This window comes from Lathyrus oleraceus, chromosome 6 (assembly GCF_024323335.1).
Source record: "Lathyrus oleraceus cultivar Zhongwan6 chromosome 6, CAAS_Psat_ZW6_1.0, whole genome shotgun sequence".
Classification (NCBI taxonomy): Eukaryota; Viridiplantae; Streptophyta; class Magnoliopsida; order Fabales; family Fabaceae; genus Lathyrus; species Lathyrus oleraceus.
In genome coordinates this window covers 374,383,677-374,403,618 of record NC_066584.1, presented here as the reverse complement: position 1 = coordinate 374,403,618, position 19,942 = coordinate 374,383,677, and the positions used below count along the sequence as shown (strand labels likewise).

At 34.8% G+C, this 19,942-nt stretch overlaps 1 protein-coding gene and 1 long non-coding RNA gene across 2 annotated transcripts; one reads left to right on the top strand and one right to left on the bottom strand.

The window, feature by feature from the left end:
- Window positions 1-9,120: 9,120 nt before the first annotated feature.
- Window positions 9,121-9,590, top strand: LOC127098430 (uncharacterized). Its single transcript, XR_007793360.1, has 2 exons — window positions 9,121-9,259; window positions 9,349-9,590. It is a non-coding gene; the product is annotated as an uncharacterized LOC127098430 (long non-coding RNA).
- Window positions 9,525-10,411, bottom strand: LOC127098429 (protein MAINTENANCE OF MERISTEMS). The gene is made up of 2 exons (XM_051037021.1): window positions 10,333-10,411; window positions 9,525-10,236 (listed from the first exon to the last, which is right to left on the bottom strand). The coding sequence occupies exons 1-2, from the start codon at window positions 10,375-10,377 to the stop codon at window positions 9,574-9,576; spliced, it is 708 nt and encodes a 235-aa protein (XP_050892978.1). The 5' UTR covers window positions 10,378-10,411; the 3' UTR covers window positions 9,525-9,573.
- Between the last annotated feature and the right edge of the window lie 9,531 nt (window positions 10,412-19,942).

Genomic DNA, 19,942 nt, shown 5'->3' with positions numbered 1-19,942 from the left:
GAATGTTGTGAGATGAAATTGAATATTTTCTTTTAAGCGTATGGTGTACTCGCAGACGTGGGGTGTTTAAGGTTAGTCTATGTGTTATAAATTTTTTCATATAGTACTATATCTAGTTGTCATTTTGGATCTATGTGCTTGCTCATATCGAGAAAATGATCTTGATATTGTTAATTATCCTAATGTTTTAATGACGATAATGTTGATGCTTATAAAAGTTAGAGGTGGTGTCTTTCCAACTCCTTAATGGTAGTGATTAACTTTAAGATATCTAAAGTCTCATAAAGTATAAGGTTAAAGTTTATAGAGAAGTGCTTATATGATCGGTATATCTAGTAAAGGAACTTGGAAGCTTTTGAGTTGTAAAATATATGAAGTGTGAAAGCTCAGCTAGTCATGTTTGTCTGAGTGACCACTGTCTTGTGAGAGTAGGAGAGTAACTTCTAAGATACTAAGTCTCTTAATGACTGGTAATGACTAAATTTCCAAACCTTCTATTTATTGCCTGAACAATCGATTATTGAAGGTCAGTAATCGATTAGCCTAATTGATTATGACATTGATTCAGCCGATGTATTATTTCTTTTTCGAGCTTCATTTTATCTTATATAAAGGAGGCATATCTTCATTTAGAAACACATTGAAATTCAGAGTTTCCCTATTTCTTGGTATTTTATTACTCTCCTATTCTATCTTTTATATTTTCTCTTCACCAAAATTACCTTAGTGTCTCGTGAGTGAAAAATACTTATGACGAAAGTATTGTACTAGTGTCATACAATTGTTTAGTTCAATAGTACAATTATCTTGAAGGTACGTGTTTTATTCTTGAGATAAATTAGTGAAAATCTTTTTTTGGTTCTAGAACTTAGCCTATAAAAGTTATGTTTGGCTATTGAGATTAGCCGGTAAAATTTTTACTTGGTTCATGAGTTTAGCCCATGGAAAAAACTCTTGTTTGGTTTGAGGCATAAGCTAGTGTAAAATATCTCGATTAGCTTGTAACGAAGGTTCATGGGCATAAACTTTAATAGCTAAATATTATTATTAAAACTCTTAATAAGATCTCTTGGGGAAGGAGTAGGCCAATATTCAGCCGAACCTGTATAAATCTCGGTTCCATCACTTTAACCCTATCTCTTTAATTTCTGTCATTTACTTTATTATTCTAAATCATTTTAGTTGATTCTCTCTCTATATCTATTTAATAACACAAATGGTGTTTTTAAGTAAGAAAATGTTTATATTAATCATGAATTTTGAAAACCATAATTAACCCCCTCTTGTGCTTGAAGTCACTTGTCCAATAAGTGGTATCCAGAGTTTAACTCTTGTTAAAGACTAATCGTCAATGTAGAAAACATATTTAAGCTATTCACTAAATAAACCCCCATCCTCTAATGGAGGAAGGTATAATTTATGGAAATAGAAGATAAAGTTATTCATCGAAGGGATATATTTTGGTATTTGGAAGGTTGTGAAGGAAGGTCAATTTGTTCCTACACACGAAGTTGATGGTGTTTTAGTAAACAAACCTGAAAAAGATTGGACCAAAGATGATAAAGAAATCATGCAACGCAGTTTGAAGGAGAAAACTATCATCGCTATCGCTCTTGGTCTTAATGAGTTTTTATGAGTTTCTCACTACAATACTACAAAAGAAATATGGGACATCCTTCAAATTATACATGAAGGAACTACTGAGGAAAAGATGGAAAGATTGGGCAAATTAGCTCACGAGTATAATTTGTTCATATTGAAACCTCGAGAGAACATGAATCAAATACAAACATGATTCATCCATATCGTGATTCATATGATAACTTTAGGAAAAACATTTTCAACACACACGCACATACGCACACACATGCATACACACACACATGCACATACACACACACACACATGTCTCGATAAACTACAAGAATATGAGATGAAGCTTAAAAGACTTGACATGAATGAGGGAGGAGAAAAGAAGAACAAAAGTACATCTCTTAAAGTTGAGGATTCTTATTCTGATGATGACATGTTAGTCATGGTACAAAACTTTATAAAATTCTTGAAGCATGAGAACCAACAAAAGAAGAGCAAGATAAAAGTGAAGAAAAAACTTCATCCATTTCCACATGCTACCAATATGGAAAGAAGTGACATATCATACCAAACTTCCCTATAGAGAAAAGGCAAATTGGAATCAAAAGAAATCTAATAAACCTCATAAAAAGGGCAAGAAAGCTTACATCGCGTGGGATGACAATGACATGAAGTCCTCAGATTATGAATAAGTAAACATTTATCTCATGAAAAATCATAAATATGATAAGGTAGCCTCTTATTTATGGTACTAACAGTAGAGGACCCAAAATGGTATGGGTACCCTAAAGTTAAGACGTGAGTTTTTATTTCCCAAATACTTTACAATTTCGAATGCTAAATGGTACCAATATAACGGCTATTCAAATCATATGACCGGTGATGAAACTTTATTCTTATACTTCACTCCTAAGAAAGATAGTTTTGTCTCTTATGGTGATAATAATAAGGGAACGATTTTAGATTTTTGTACTGTCGGTAAGTCCCTCAGTCCAACAATTGGGTAATTTCTTTTGGTTGAAGAGTTAAAGCATACTTTACTTAGTATAAGTCAATTATGAGACAAAGGTAACAATATAACCTTTAATTCTCGTGGATGCAGGGTCATAAGTAAAATTCCTTCAAATGATGTATGTCTCATGAGTAATAAGGATTAATCTTGGCAATGGCATGGAAGAATAACTCACTTCCATATGAACCACTTAAACAAGTTGGTCTGCGAGGATCTCGTAATTGGTTTTCCAGACTTACAATTTAAAAAGAACAAAATTATGTAATATGTCCCAAAAGGATAAGCAAGTAAGGGCCTCTTTTAAAGCAAAAATATTACCTCCACAGTTTGGCTCTTACAACTGCTCCACATGGATCTCTTTGGGCCATCTAAAACTATAAGTCTCAGTGGTATCAACTACACTCTTCTAGTTGTGCATGACTACTCTCTCTACACCAGAACATTATTCTTATCGCAAAAAAGAGACATGTTTGATGCCTTTCAAATACTAGTCAAGGTTATTTAGAATAAGAAAGGAGTAAGTGTTGCATCCATTAGAAGTGATCACGACGGGGAATTCCAAAATGAGGAATTTGAAATATTTTTTAACGAGAAAAGTATTCATCATACTTTTTCCACTCCATATACTCCCCAACAAAACGAGATGGTAGAGAAGGAAATAGATATCTAAAAAATCTTGCAAGGACGATTCTTAATGAGGAAAGTCTTCCAAAATACTTCTTCGCTGATGCAGTAAGCACTTCTTTCTTTATTATGAATCGTGTCTTAAAAAAACCAATTCAAAAGTGGACACCTTATGAGTTATATAAAGGAAGAAAACACAATATCTCTCATTTACATTTTTTTTGTGAAAATGCTTTTCCTTAACAATGGGAAAGATAACCTCGAAAATTTTGGCGCAAAAGCTTATGAAGGCATATTCATAGGATATTCCCCTTTGAACAAAGATTTTAGAGTTTTTAAGAGAAGAACCATAATTACAGTAAAACCTGTTCATGTTACTTTTGATGAAACTAACCCTAAACTATTAGAAGTAGAGGTTATTGATTGTGCATGTACTCTAAAAAAGACAAACCTAGAAGCAAATGATCAAGAAGTGGAACAAAGTATTTCCTTCGGGAGGAGATAAAACTATCTCCCCTACCTAAACCTCTGGCTATGCCGTTTGTATTGAAGCGTAGAATTTTGTCGACCATCTTTGGAGGGAAGACGGAAGGAATGAGAATGAAAGAGGTGTAACCCAGGTTAGTTTCATCAGGGCTCTACGATGGACGCCAATGTACTGGTCAAAAAGTACAGGTGTGCATGATATTCCTACAAATGTAGGGGATACTTAGAGACCTTAATAGGTTTATAACAGTTAGGGTGGTAGGGAGTTATCCACAGCGACGAGAAGTCCTGTACGATAATGTTACTCTGGTTTTAGAAGTCTTGCTCATGTGGGTGATAAACTGTCTCTTAGTGTGTTGCTTTAAGTATTATGTGTAAGTTATGAGACCTCCCCTTCTATGTTAGGAGAGAAGTATTTATAGATACATTATGCCTAGGGTTACTTGCGAAGGATTACCGTCCATTAAGTCAATGGTGGTATGCTGAATTCCTTTTTCCTAGGGAGACATGGACCAAATATTGACCCTGACTTATTCTTTCCAAGGAACGTCTCCTTGCCACGTTTTCTCATACCTCCTTGGAGGCGACATATGGCCGTCGCCCTTCTTTGGGGTTGCAGAGCTCTCACCCTCGTCAGATCTTTTACAAATATAATACTACAAAATTGTTATACATATTGCCAAATTTGTTGGACAAACTTTTCATAATATGTGCTTAAACTAATCTAAGTACTTCATATGTCTCATAAAAAGTATCTTATTTGAGTTATGTGTGGTTCTTAAAAAAATGATTAGATGTATTAATTTTAATGACATAATTAGTATCATTCACTAAAAGTTCTTATTAGTTATAGTCGGTGGATTAGTTAAATATGATCTTTTTACCAAAATAACCCATATTTTCAAGGAAATTCCCAAAATACCCCGGGTTTCAAAAAAAATCTCAAACTACCCCACTTTTAGGAGGAGGCGCCAATTCAATTGGCGACTCCTCTTAAAAATTTAATGGAGACGCCAATTGGATTGGCTAGGGTAGCCAGGTGCCCTAGCCAATCCAATTGGCGCCCATGTGTATTACTTGAGAGGAGGCGCCAATTGGATTGACACCTCAGTGTAAAATGCATTTTTTTTGCTAAATGGTCTACGTGATACATAAATTTGAAATAGGACCAATTGATATTAATAAAATTTTCCATTTACACAAAAAAGCCTAATGGTGATGACCGAGATCACCTAACCGACCTCTGGTCCCACATCCCCTAGCTACCCTAACCCGTGGCCCTAACCCGCGTTGATGATTCACTACTGGTGTTTGAGCATTTGAGGGGCCAAGAGCGTCACTACCAACTACAAGAGATTGCCTGTTTAGGTAGTCAGGCAATTCGGCATAGTCTTCAGTATGCATCGTGAGTGTACCGCCGTAACTGAGTTCATGACCCATGCCAGAGTAGTTGGGTTGTGGTTGACTTATTGGTGGGCGACCGAGACAGTTGAAGGGAGACATGGGTGTGAATGATGCGTCGAGGAAAAGTTGGAAAGGTTGTTGGGGTGTTTGGTGGAGATATGGTTGTTTGATGTTTTTGTGATATAGTTTGACACAACAACGAGATGCGTAGAAAGAAAAAAGGAAGGCCAAACCGCACACGTATCAGGATAGAAATGGATTCCACAGATAAAACGATAAGATTATGTAGTATCTATCGTCAACCATGACACAACAAGAACAACTGTCCCAATCGAGGAGCATCATCTGGGTCTTAAGCTTTTTGTAACATTGTATTTCTGTAACCTTCAATCATTATATATCATTAAGTTTTTGTTACAACGAGGTTCACAACAAACATCAGTACAAAATAAGCTAACTGAGAACATAAATATTTCTAACTGATTACAACAATCAAATTGATGTCATCTCGACGGAACATCATTTCCCTAGCATCCTTATCAGTCTTCATTCGCACCCAACCAAAGATACTGTTGAATCTCTCAATACTTCTAATTTTTCCCCTTCTGGTATTTTTCCATCTAACCAACGAACCAACTCCCTCTTTAGTTGATCGAACGTAGTGATGTTCCAGAACAACATCAACATCTAAGGTTTGTCTCTCGCATAAATCACATTTCCGTATCGGGGACGAACATCAAACATGATTGCCAAATGATTAATTGAGATGTGGAACAATGACTCACACAACACATCTATTTATAACAAAAAAAATTGCATTTTACACTGAGGTGCCAAACCAATTGGCGTCACCTCTCAAGTAATACACATGGACGCCAATTGGATTGGCTATGACACATGCCCTAGCCAATCCAATTGGCGCCTCCATTCAATTTTTAAGAGGAGTCGCCAATTGAATTGGCGCCTCCTCCTAAAAGTGGGGTAGTTTGGGAATTTTTTGAAATCAGGGGTATTTTGGGAATTTCCTTGAAAAAATGGATTATTTTTGTAAAAAATTCGTTAAATATAGTTAAAATTAATAAATAAAGATAGTAGTGAAAAAAATAATAAATGTTGTATTGGTATTATAAATAAATATTTATTTATTTAATTTAATTTTCATTCTCTGATTACAAGAAACTGGGAAATGGGCCTAGTAATTCAGTGTTTGGCCTGACCAAGCATTGTTAGAAAATTTTACCTTGTACCCCTACAATTAACCCCATACCCCTACAAAAATTTAAAAATTCTCATTTTACCCTTAATTGGTTTTAACCAATTTACCATTTCATTTTTACCATTCAGTTGAAAATTGCAAAAATTACACTTTCACACCCCTCGCACCGGAACTCTTGCAAAAAGACTTTCGGTATGTATTTTTCCAAACCGGAAGACTTTAGGAAAGACTTCCGGACACAAAAAAAAGCAAACCGGAACACTTAAGGAAAGAGTTCCGGTTCAGATAAAAAAAAAATTCAAAAAAATTTGCATACCGGAACTCTTTGGAGAAGTGTTCCGGTATGCATTATGTGTGTTCCGGAAGTCTTTCCTAGAGTCTTCCGGTACGTTTTTTTTTAAAATTTTTTTTTTTTTTACAGAAATGGAAAATCTTCCCAAAATATGTGTAGATACTACTGATGCGTTTATGACGACGGAAAGATTTGGTACACGAGAAGAGGTTATCAGATGGATTAAAAAGGTTGGAATCGACAATAAAGTAATTGTTATTATCAGTCGTTCAGATACTGAAACGGGGAAGAGAGGGAGAAGTAACAAAATAATATTTGGTTGTGATAAAGGTGGGAAACACAAGATTAGCGATAGTGGTACCCAAAGTGCGTCCAAGAAATGTGGATGTCCATTTAAAATCAGGTCGACTCCGGCGAAAGATGGATCTGGTTGGAAGATTGATGTAAAATGTGGGTTACATAATCATGGTTTACCTGATAGATTAGAAGGTCATTCGTTTATTGGTAGGTTGACCACAGATGAGAAGCAACATGTCGCTGATTTGGTAAAGAGACATGTAGCACCTAGAAACATTTTGCTTTCCTTGCAAGACAAGTTTCCTGAGAATGTCACTCGGATTACGCAAGTATACAAGCATAAGAGTGTGATAGAAAAAGAGATAAGAGGTCTAAGGAGTGAGATACAACATTTGTTTAAGCTTATTGAGGATGCAGGATATGTGTATTGGAGTAGAAAACAGGATGACTCGGAAGTGGTGAGAGAGATATTTTGGGCACATCCTGATTCAGTTAAGTTGTTGAATATATTTCCGATTGTGTTAGTTATGGATAGCACCTACAAGACAAACAAATATAGACAACCTTTGTTTGAAATTGTTGGCATGACATCGACTGAGTTGACTTTTGCTGTTGGATTTGCGTATATGGAGTCTGAGCAAACAGAGAATTTTTGCTGGGTATTGGAGAAATTAAAAGAGTTGTTTGTGAAGAAAGACATGTGTCCACAAGTGATTTTGACAGATAGAGATCTTGCTTTGATGAAAGCAATTGAAGTTGTGTTTCCCAACTCGATTAATTTGCTATGTAGATTTCACATTAACAAAAACGTTGGTGCCAAATGCAAACAACATGTGGTGAATGACCTGCAAAAGACGATAGACACATTATGGATGAAAGTTGTCTGGGCTAGTGATGAGGTTGAGTATGGTCAGCGGTTGCATCAACTTGAGCAAGCATGTGTTGATTATAGTGGATTTATTAATTATGTGAAAGACACACGGTTGACTCCACATAGGCATAAATTTGTTGGAGCATGGATTAATCGAGTCCTACATTTGGGTAACACAACGACTAATCGGTACGTCTTATAATTTTGTATGTGTTATTTTTATATATGATATTATTTTTATGTTTTTTTATGTGTTATTTTCAATATCTAATGGTATTTTTTATATCTGATATTTTTAGGGTTGAATCTGCTCATTGGAAGTTAAAGCAGATGTTAGGAAACAGTATAGGTGACATGGTCAAATATTGGGAAGCCATGAATAACAACTTGAGGTTACAAGTGGGAAACATTAGAGCTTCATTTCAAAAGAGTTTTTACGAAGTTGAGCACGCGCACGTAAGTCCCTTTTATGGTTATTTGCGTGGTTCCGTATCTCGAGCTGCTTTGAGACGTATTGCTGAAGAGTTATTGAGAGTTGATTATGTTGGAACTAACAGGCAAATATGTGGTTGTACTCTTAGAACATCTTATGGGTTACCTTGTGCTTGTGAGTTAGGAATATACAGAGTAGGTGGTATACCGATACCCATTGATGTTGTTCATGTTCATTGGAGGAAACTAACTATGGAAGTTGAGTTAGAGATAGGTGAAGATGATGGATCAGTGGTGGATATGACGGCTGCAATGGATGAGTTGTGGAGACGATTTAGGTCATTAGATGTTATTGGGAAAAGGGCATTAAGGAGTAGGGTATGTGAACTAGCATACCCAACAATGACAACATTGTGTCCACCACCTGAGAAAATAAAAACCAAAGGAGGAGTGAAGAAGAAAGGGAAAAAACCAGCAGATTATGATGTTTATAGGGACCCTTCGTATCATGAGTATGTTGATAAGGCATCTCAATCTTCACAAAGGCAATCTCAACCATCACAGACTTCGAAGAAGATCAAATTATCAAAGAAGCAACCACAATTCATTGTTCAATTTCCTAATCATATTAGGTCATACATTGAAGATGTAGTTAATGTTGAATCAGATGGTAATTGTGGATTTAGAGTCATTGCATCATTGCATGGATATGGTGAGGATGGTTGGCCAATGGTTCGCAGAGAGTTGGGGTTGGAATTAATAGACAAGGATATGTCAACTTTGTATGACAAGTTATTTTCTAATCGGTTGTCAGCTGTGAGAGAATCTTTGATGATATAATCGTTTGGTTCACAGCCATCTGAGAAATGGATGAGTCTACCAGATATGAGTTACTTGATAGCGAATCGTTATAATGTTGTACTTGTCTGTTTAGGCAATCCGTGCATCACTTTCTTTCCGATGACAAGTTCACATTCACCAAATGTCTCTATTTATTGCATTGGTTTTGTTAACCAGAATCATTGGGTTCAGGTACGTATTTATATGTCTAAATATTTTAATTATTTCAGTTAATATTTTATGTTATATGACTTAATCTTTTAATTATTTTACTTTATCAGGTTAACATGAAAGAGGGGTTTCCATTGCCACCGGTCACATTAGATTGGAAGAAATTTCGTTCTCATATAGCAACTACTTGGATGCTAGGATTTGCAGGACGTATGCAACATTGGCAATTACTTACACCTGTATTAGCATGATTATGTAATCAAAACATAAATATGTAATCAAAACATGAAATCTATATTATTATGTCTATTATATTCAAAGCTTAATACATATAATCAATGTGAACGAGAAATATGCAAAGCTTCAAATAAATCAGAAAACTGTGGATCTTCCTCTTCAGCATTAACCTGTCTCAGATAGCGACGAATCAATGTAGATACACGAGCCCAATCAGGATCAGATGGCCCGGCGTCATATACAGGAACGGGTACGTCTCTAGGAGCGTCACGATGGGGAGGGACCAACCGTGGATGGGAAACACGATAATACCACTCCAGATAACCGTCTTCTACCTCAGATGGAGTGGTGGCCACGGTAGATGAACCGATCACAGCGACAACACTCTGATGGTAACTGATCCAATCAACATCAATATCTGTCGCCATCATACAATCCAGAGGTGGGGATGGAACATACTGCCTATACCCGAACTGACGTAAACATCTATCAGGCAAGTATGGAACAACTGTTTCACCCCACTTCAAACAGCCCCTGTAAAGACATATCTCATCAAATACACGCCATGCTCTATGATCCTCAAATGGTCGCCAGATGACGTCGGTAGGTGTCAGCTCGTCCAAAATAGGTCGTAAATCATGGACCTTCAGGACTCCCTGTCTATACGACCATCTCATCGCTCGGGGAAGACCACAGTTTCCAGCAGGATTCCAATTCTCCCCTCTTTTTCCAACAGTTGGAAAATACTCGTGAATCCAACACTGTTACAAAATAAAAACATAATAAATAAAACAAATTAAGTTACAATATTTTATAAAATGAATCCAACACTTAATTAACAAAATTAAATTATATACCTGTAGGAGAGTAGGATATCCACCGAGCTGTTTGCAACTGTACATGGACGCATCTCCAAGATATCGGTAGAGGGTAACTAGTGCAACTGCTCCCCAACTATATCTTGAACATCCATCCAAGTCCCTAAACAGGAGGAGGTATCGTGCCTCTACAAGTGTAAAGGTCTTATCAGCAAATATGGTGGAACCCACCAACATCAATAGATATGCTCTAGTCGCATATGCCCAGCTGGAAGCAGCCCTATGATGTACGAATATATCATATAACCACTCCAACTTGTAATACGACCCCCTGCAGCTCCGAACATGTGACTGTGCCTGACCCTGTGACACTCCTAGGTAGTCAACAGCAAGTTCAACAGCTAGCTCTTCAGTCACATCCTGAGGACTCCAAAAGATACCCCTAATGGGCAAGTGAAGTAGACATGCGACATCATCTAAAGTAATGCTCATTTCACCAAACGGCATGTGAAATGAAGATGTCTCTAGATGCCATCTTTCCACAAATGCAGAGACAAGATTTGTGTCTATCTTGTTCAGACTCGTTCTCTGCAGTGAAGCTAAACCGGATCTAGATACCCTACTCTCCATCTGTGGTGGAAGAGCCAATGGAACCCTAGAAGTCAACTTCAGTCCATGTCCGGCAACCTTCAACTCTTTCTTTGGTCCTCTTTCCTAAAAACAATCAAAACACATATTAGAAAACAAATTATAAAATATTCAACTATTATTCATTTTCAAATATAGCCCGTTTACTTACCTCACCGAACCATATATGTCGAGCAACATGATGCCCGTACTTCACCGAAAGAGACGTATCGTACGGCCCTCCTGGATATCCAGTCGGCTCAGCTACAACTGCAGATGAAGATGCACCCCGGTCTAACGTGCGGACTAGAATCCGGCCATCTGCACCTCTTCTTCGAACCACTGCAAAAATAATGTTAAAAAAAATAATTAAAATTAAAAAAAAAAAAAAATTACGTACCGGAACACTTCAAAGAAGAGTTCCGGTTAGCAAAAAAAAACAAAAAGCCTTCCGGAACACTTTCTTAAAGAGTTCCGGTATACATCATCCAAACCGGAAGTCTTGAAGAAAGTGTTCCGGTATACAAGTATACAAACCGGAAGACTTTCTAAAAGACTTCCGGTTCAGTGTTCCTTAAAGACAACAAACCGGAACTCTTTAGAGAAGTGTTCCGGTATACAATTATCCAAACCGGAAGACTTACTCTTAAGTGTTCCGGTATACAATGCAAAAACGCCAAATATTTGTCTTCTCCGGAAGTCTTCAACGAAAATGGTAAAAAAAATTTGAAAGGCAAAATATACCCTATTTATATGAGGGTATTTTGGTCAAAAAAAATTTAATGTAGGGGTATGGGTACAATTGTAGGGGTATAGGGTAAAATTTTCGCATTGTTATTGTCAAAAATCGAACTTAATATTCCTCAAATCTTTATTCTTTAGAAGGGGCTGTTTACCACCCGATTCTAAGTTTTTAGTTAAAACATATATTTATTTTTAGACAAAAAAAATAGAAATAAAACATCTTTTATAATTTATAACCTTAAAAGATACATAATTCAAATTAGTGAAATACAGCATCGACCACAAATTATTAACCAACATACTTGCATACTCCTATAACGAAGAAAAGTGAATATGAAGATCCATCCAAATGGATGAGTCCATCGTGTGGATTCACATCATAAGTAAAAATGTTATCATTATATTTTATTCATATTATCATATTTCAATAGAGAACTTTTTTTAATAAAGATTCGAATGAAAAACTTTTTTTAAAAAAGGTTTCTAAAAAAAGTATTATTTTAAGGAAGATATCTTGTTGTTAAGATTTTTTTGGATGGCAATTTTTTTAAAATATATTTAAAATAAAAAATTATTTTGAATAACATCTCATAAAAAAAAAATTTAAATTTTTTTTGATTTTATTATATTGAAATATTTAACGACGATTATATTAGCTATTGAATAATTCTTATTCTTTTAAAACAATTAAATTCTAAATAAATTAATTGCTATGAAGTAACTAACTAATCTTATTCTTTCTGATAACTAACTAATCTCTAACCTGATTTTTAAAACAAATAAATTCTAAAGGACTTATATTATTCTTAAATGGGTTTAAAAATAATTTTTAAAATATCATGTAAAAATTGTTATTTATTAAAATTCGAAACAAACCGCGCATGTTTACACGTATAAAAGACTTAGACTTAAATAGTCTTTGATCCATGTAACTTGACGTGTTTTTAGTTTTGTCTCTGTATTATTTATTTTTTCGGATAAAATCCTTAAATGTTGAATTTTATTTGGTTTTAGTCCATAAAGTTAAAATGCGCAAGTTTCTTATAGATTTTAAATGTAGGGATTAAAATCAAAATGATTTTAATATTTAGAGATTACTTCCAAAAAAAATATACATGGACGAAAATAAAAAACACATCAACTTACACGGATCAAAAGACTATTTAAGTCAAAAACTTAAGTATATAAATTTATTCAAAGATAAACTTTCAAGATATTGTCACGCTTTTTTGTTGGCTTAAAGGTCATTTGATTTATGGGGATTTCTCATCACATTTTTAATGATTTTCCCACGTCTTATGAATTTCTGAAAAATGCTAATCTCACAATGTTTAAAATTTAAAATCCAAACACATCCACAATACAACATACCAAAACATATATGATTCACAAATAAATGTGTTAGGATATTGTTCTCCATATATTCCATGTTATAAAATAAATTTAAATCGAATGTATCGAGGCTAGAATCGTGAACAGATCATTTTCCTTATAGTATTTCATGCACTCTCAAATTGTCTTAGAGTTTCTATGCAGGAATACCCATGATAATTCAGCCTATGCTCGAGTTTGTACAAGACCGATGAAAACTCGAATGTAGGGAAGATGAAATCCAAAATTTTGTGTAAAGAAGATAAGCTTTTCTAATGTGCTTTTTTGAATCCAGAATGCTCAATTTATAGGTCAAACTGGTGTTATTTCATAAGGTTATGACTCTTGATGAAACAACACTTGTAAGAACAAGATTTGGTTCTGCATCTGACCTTTAGTTTTGATGATAGCAATGCATTATTTGTTAGATAATAATTTTGTGCACTAATAATTTTTATCTAGTGTGTAGCTTTTTCTAAACAGGTTATGACTCTGAAGATTTGATGTGTGATGTCAACAGACTCTAGAATCATCACACTCTAACTCTGAAGAGATACAAGTGCTTTACAAGATGTTGTCAAGTTCTAGAAAGCTCTTAGACAGCGATTCTGAAGAATGTTTATGCTCAAGCTTCTGACTGTGACTTTGATTGAGGAGTCTCTGAAGGATTGTTAAGCCTTCAAGATTCTACGCTCAAGTTCTGAATACTCTGAAGAACAAGATCTGAAGACTCTGAAGACCATGTTTTGAGGAACTGTGTCAATACTTTAAAGACCTAGATCCTGAAGATTCTCACAACTAGTCTCTTGATCCTTCTAAGCATGCTTCAACATTATTTTATCAAAAGCCCATGAAGATCACAATATAAGATCAAAAGGTTTTGTGTCACGTAAATAGGTTTTGCGTTAGGAAAATAGTACATAGTCGAGATCGCCCTTTCCGCCACTACCCTGATTTTGTGGGCTAAGGACATTACCATTGTACTATTTTGCCTCATATATGAAAACTGTTATGGAAGGAGATAACTGCAATTTGCTACTCCAATTCTACCCTTCAACGAATCTTTTAACCGCCTATATAAAGGAGACTTGGAAGATTGGAAGAAATTGCTAATGCTTGCTAACGCTCAGATTATTGAACATACACACACTCTTGCTGAAGTAAATATTTTATGTGTATATTCTTTGTAAACACACAAGAGTTTTTTCTCGTTGTTGTGTGAGATATCATTTGTATTAATCTTGTATTAATTTTCTTTCTTAGAAGCATTCTTTGTAAACACGCACTTGTAAATCTCAAAGTTATTTGAGTGGTTTCCTTGAGTGAATAGGTTTTAGTCAAATAGACTCAAGAAGACAAAGACGATTTGTCTTTATGGTGTCTATAATTAGTTTCCGCTATAGTGGATTAAGTCCTTGAGAAAGAAAAATCGCCTTGCTAGGGTAGACTGGAGGTAGCTTCGTTAACAACGAACCAATATAAAAATAACTTTGTTATCTTTCTTGTTCGTGTTATTGCTTGGTTGAAAAGCTTTTAATTTTAGAAACCCAATCCAAACCTCCATTTTTTGTGTTTCTTTTCACCTTCAATTGGCATCAGAGCTTCGGTTTTGGTCTTGATAAGCTTATCAAACACTTAACAATGTCAGATAAAGATCCAGTGTGAAACATAATGGTTGTCCCTCTACCACCAGTTACTCAAACAAATGATAAAGATAATTACAATGCTAAACCTCATGTTTTTATGGAGATAGATTTGACTATTGAAAGGATAAAATATAAAGCTTCTTTCTAGGTCACGATGTTGATCTATGGGATATGGTAGTTGATGGATACATACACTTAGTAGATGCAAGTGACAATAAAGTTGAAAGAAGAATGATGACTGATCAATAGAAGAAAGACTGTAAGAATTATCACAAAGCAAGAACCAACTTGCTAAATGTTATTTCATACAATGAGTATGAAAAGATCACCAACAGAGATACTACTAAATCTATATTTTATTCTCTGAGGATGACGCATGAAGGGAACACACAAGTTAAAGAAACCAAGGCTCTTGTCTTGATTCAAAAATATGAAGCGTTCAAAATGGAAGACGAGAAAACTGTTGAGAACATTTTCTCAAGGTTTCAAACTTTTGTTGTAGGACTTAAGGTTATAGACAAAGGGTATTCTATTGTTGATCATGTTAAGAAGATCTTCAGGAGTCTACCTAAGTGTTGGAGACCAATGATAATTATTCTGAAGTTATTAAAGGAGTTCAACAACACTTCTCTTGAAGAATTTGTTAGTTCTTTAAGAAGTAATGAGATTGAGCACGAGGAGGATGAGCCAAAGAGAAAGAGAAAGTATGTTACTATGAAGTCTTCAGGAAGATCTGAGAAAACAAAAGCTCTTCAAGTAAAAACTGATGAAGATTCTGAAGAGGAATCAGAAGAAGATGAATTGTCTCTTCTTTCTAGACGCGTTAATCAACTCTAGAAGAAAAGGCAAAGAAAAATCAGAGGATAAAGAAGGACAGGCGATCATTCTGAGTTCATTCTTGGATCTAAGAAGGCTGGAGTTGGCAAAGAACTTAAGTGTTTTGAGTGCAGGGAGACTGACCACTTCAATAATGAATGTCCCAAGTTAAAGAAAGGCCTAGAAATAACTTCAGAGGAAATAAGAAGGTTTTAATGGCTACATGGGACGATTCAGAGTCCTTAAAAGATGACTCTGAGGAAGAGGAGGCTAATGTGGCACCGATGGCTTGCATAGAAGCTCCTGCAGAAACGATTCAAGCAGAATCAGAATCATAGTCAGATTCTGAAGAGATATTATCTGAACTTTCTCGTTCTGAGCTTGAATCTAGTTTTTCAGAAGTTCTGGAAAAATATCAGAATCTTCTAGACAAATACAAGGATCTGAAGAAGATTCATGTATCTGAATTAGAAGTTTATTGTAAGCTTCAGAAAGAGTTTTCAAGTTTGAGTGAAGAAAAAATTATTTTGAAAAACAACTTTGTGCTTCAAAGAAAGAGTCTCAAACCTGAGAAAAAATCCTTTCTAAAGCCTCTACAAGTTCTGGTGATATCATAAAGAAATATGATAAGTCTTTCCAGAAATTTATTTCTAGAAGCCTGAATATAAGCTTAATGGCTTCCATGATTATGGTGTTAGCAGAAATGGTACAAAGGGTATTGGCTATGATACTGATGACGAATTTGATTTTGAAAAAGATGAAAAGCCCAATACTCCTCAGTCACATTTATTTCCTTATGGGAAACAAGATGATATTAGGACAAGATTAGATAATATATGTTGTAGATATCCTTAGCAGCGGAGTTAAGACACCAATCATAGTACCTAGACTCTGGATTCTTGTGACACATGACGAGAATAAGGCATATGTTTCAAAGCCTGGAACTTAAGCCTGGAGGCGTCGTTGGTTTCAGAGGTGATAGGAAAGGGAAAATTATTGGCTCCAGAACAATAGGTAATGGTAATCTCCCTTCCATTACTAATGTTCTTTTAATTGAAGGACTAATGCATAATATTTTGTCCATAAGCCAATTAAGTGACAATGGTTATGACACTATTTTCAACCAAAAGTCCTGCAAAGCTGTTAGTCAGAAGGATGACTCAGTTCTTTTCAATGGAAATAAGAAGAACAACGTTTATAAGATTAGACTTTCTGATTTGAAAAATCAGAATGTGAAATGTATTATGTCTACTAATGAAGAGCAATGGACATGACATAGACGATTGGGCCATGTTAGCATGATGAGGATTTCTCAGCTTAACAAGGTTAATTTAGTCAAAGGCCTGCCAAATCTGAAGGTTGCTTCAGATGCTTATTGTGATGCATGTCAGAAAGGAAAGTTTTCTAAAACTTCTTTCAAGGCTAAAAATGTTGTTTCAACCTCCAGACCATTGGAACTTCTGAACATTGACTTTTTTGGACTAGTGAAAACTGCTTCCGGTAATGGTAAGAAGTATGGACTAGTCATTGTTGATGATTAAAACAGATGGACATGGGTGAAATTTCTTAGACACAAGGATGAGTCACATTTTATGTTTTCTACCTTTTTCTCTCAAGTGCAAAATGAGAAGGATCTCAGAATTATAAAAGTCAGAAGTGATCATGGTGCAGAATTAAAAAAAATAAAGATTTTGAAAAACTCTTTGATGCTAATGGAATTTCTCATGCCCTAGAACTCCACAACAAAATAAGTTGTAAAGAGTAACAATAGGACTCTGCAAGAGATGGCTAGAACCATGATCAACGAGACTAATGTGGCTAAGCACTTTTGGGCAGAGGCATTCAACACATCATGTTATATTCAAAATATGATCTCTATAATACCTATTTTGGGTAAGACTACTTATGAATTGTAAAAGAACATGAAGCCCAACATTTCTTATTTTCATCATTTTTGATGTTCTTGTTTTATGCTAAACACTAAAGAGAATCTGAGCAAGTTTGATTCTAAGGCATAGAAGTGCATCATGTTAGGATACTCTAAACTCTTAAAAGGTTATAAAGTATATAACACTGAGACACAGATTGTTGAAGAATCAATCCATGTCAGATTCAATGATAAGCTTGACTCTAAAAAGTCAAAGTTAGTTGAGAAATTTGCATATCTGAAGAATCAATCCATGTCAAGTTCTGAAGGAAAGACTTCAGAAGCCAAAGAAGCTAAAGACAAAGACTCTAAAGCTCATCAACTAGAAGTTGTTTAAGCTCAGACTCCTCTGAGAAGGCACAAACAGAGATCTTCACATTCTAAAGAATTGATTTTGGGAGACAAGTTTGAACCTGTTAGAACCAAATATCTTTCAAACCTTCTGAAGAGACTTTTTTAGGCTTGGTGTCTCTGATAGAGCCTACATCAATTGATGAAGCACTTCTGGACACATAATGGATTATGGGTATGCAAGAGAAACTCAATCAATTATCCATAAATGACATATGTGATCTGGTGCTAAGACCCAAAGGAACTCTCATTATTGGAACTAAGCGGGTCTTCAGAAACAAGTTGAATGAACAAGGAGAGGTAGTAAGAAACAAGGCTCAACTGGTAGCACACAGTTATAGTTAGTAATAAGGGATTGACTATATAGAAACCTTTCCACCAGTTGCTAGGTTAAAGTATATTTGTATCTTGATTTCCTTTGTTGTTAATCATAACATCATTTTATACCAGATGGATGTTAAGAGTGCATTTTAGAATGGTTACATTACTGAAGAAGTGTATGTACACCAATCCCATGGTTTTAAAAATCCTAAAAATTCAAATTTCATTTTCAAACTTAAGAAATCATTGTATGGTCTGAAAAAAAAACTCATAGAGCATGGTATGAAAGACTAAGAAATTTTCTGTTAGAAAATGATTTCACCAGAGAGAAGGTTGATACAACTCTTTTATGTAAGTTATTCAAAAATGATATCCTCGTTGTTCAAATTTATGTTGATGATATCATATTTGGTTTTGCTAATGCTACTTTATGCAAGGAATTTGCTAAGTCATTGTAGGCAGAGTTTGAGATGAGTCTGATGGGAGAACTCAAGTTCTTTATGGGGATTCAAATTAATCAAAGTCCAGAAGGAACATACATTCATTAGAGCAAGTACACCAAGGAACTTCTGAAGAAGTTTGACATGTCAGAATGCAAGATGTCTAAGACTCCTATGCATCCTACATGTATCCTTGAAAAGGATAAGGTAAGTGCTAAGGTAGAACATAAGGTATACATAGGTATATGGCTCTCTCCTATACTTGTCTGCTTATAGACCTGGTATTTTGTTTAGTGTTTGTTTGTGTGCTCACTTCTAATAAGATCCGAGAGAGTCCAACTTAACAGATGTTAAGAGGATCTCCAAGTATCTGAAAGGCACAATTAACCTTGGCTTGTACTATAGAAAATCTAAATATTACAAGCAAGTGGGTTATTGTAATGCTGATTACGCTTGAGATATACTTGAGAGGAAAAGTGCTTCTGGAAGCTGTCAATTTCTGGAAGATAATTTGATCTCATTGTCGCGGTTGGAAAAATTACAGAGTCGCCATCATCCTTTATTTGTTCCTAAGGAACAAGGAAATGATGATAAAACTTAATGATTAAGGGTGAGAGACTAGATCCAGGAGTCAATTAAGTGAGAGGAAGATACTAGGCACCTCTCACCTTCATTGTACTAAATGGAATCCTCCTCTAAATCTAGGGTTATTGTATTCTAAAGGGTGTTTGCTTTATTGATCATTAATTGCTAATTATTTATTTATTTACAAAAAATACATTTTATTATTTAAGAGAAAAAGACTGAAATTACAAAAGAACCTAAAAGGTTTTTTTATAATTGTACTCGCTATAATGTTATGACTTTATGCCTACGTATCCTCATGTTAGATGAAGGATCAGAGTATCGTAGTTCTTGTAAAAAATATTGGTTTGTTTGTTGTTCTTATCCCTTGAAAAGTTCTCACGCATCAGGGGCGGAAAAATATTTGATTTTTAAAAAAAATGCCTCAATATACAAGGACATTGAAATTATGATTTGAGGTGTGCTAAATTGATTTTATCCCTTGATTATTTGCAAAGATATAATGATTATACTATTTAAGAAAATAAATTAATAATAATATTATATGTATTTCTTTTAATAAAATATTAAAAGGTTAACTATATAAACTCAAATATTATATCTCTTATCCCAAACTTTTATCCCTACAATCCTAGAAATTTTTCTAGAATTTTATCACACAATTATCCCCAAAATTATCTCAAAGGTTAGTCTTAATTCCTTAATTAATTATATCCCCTCATTTATTTTATTTTGTTTTGTTCATTGATATCATTTTTATTAGAGATTAATTACTATACACTGTCAGTGTAAAAAGTTTTACACCATCGATTCATCACCAT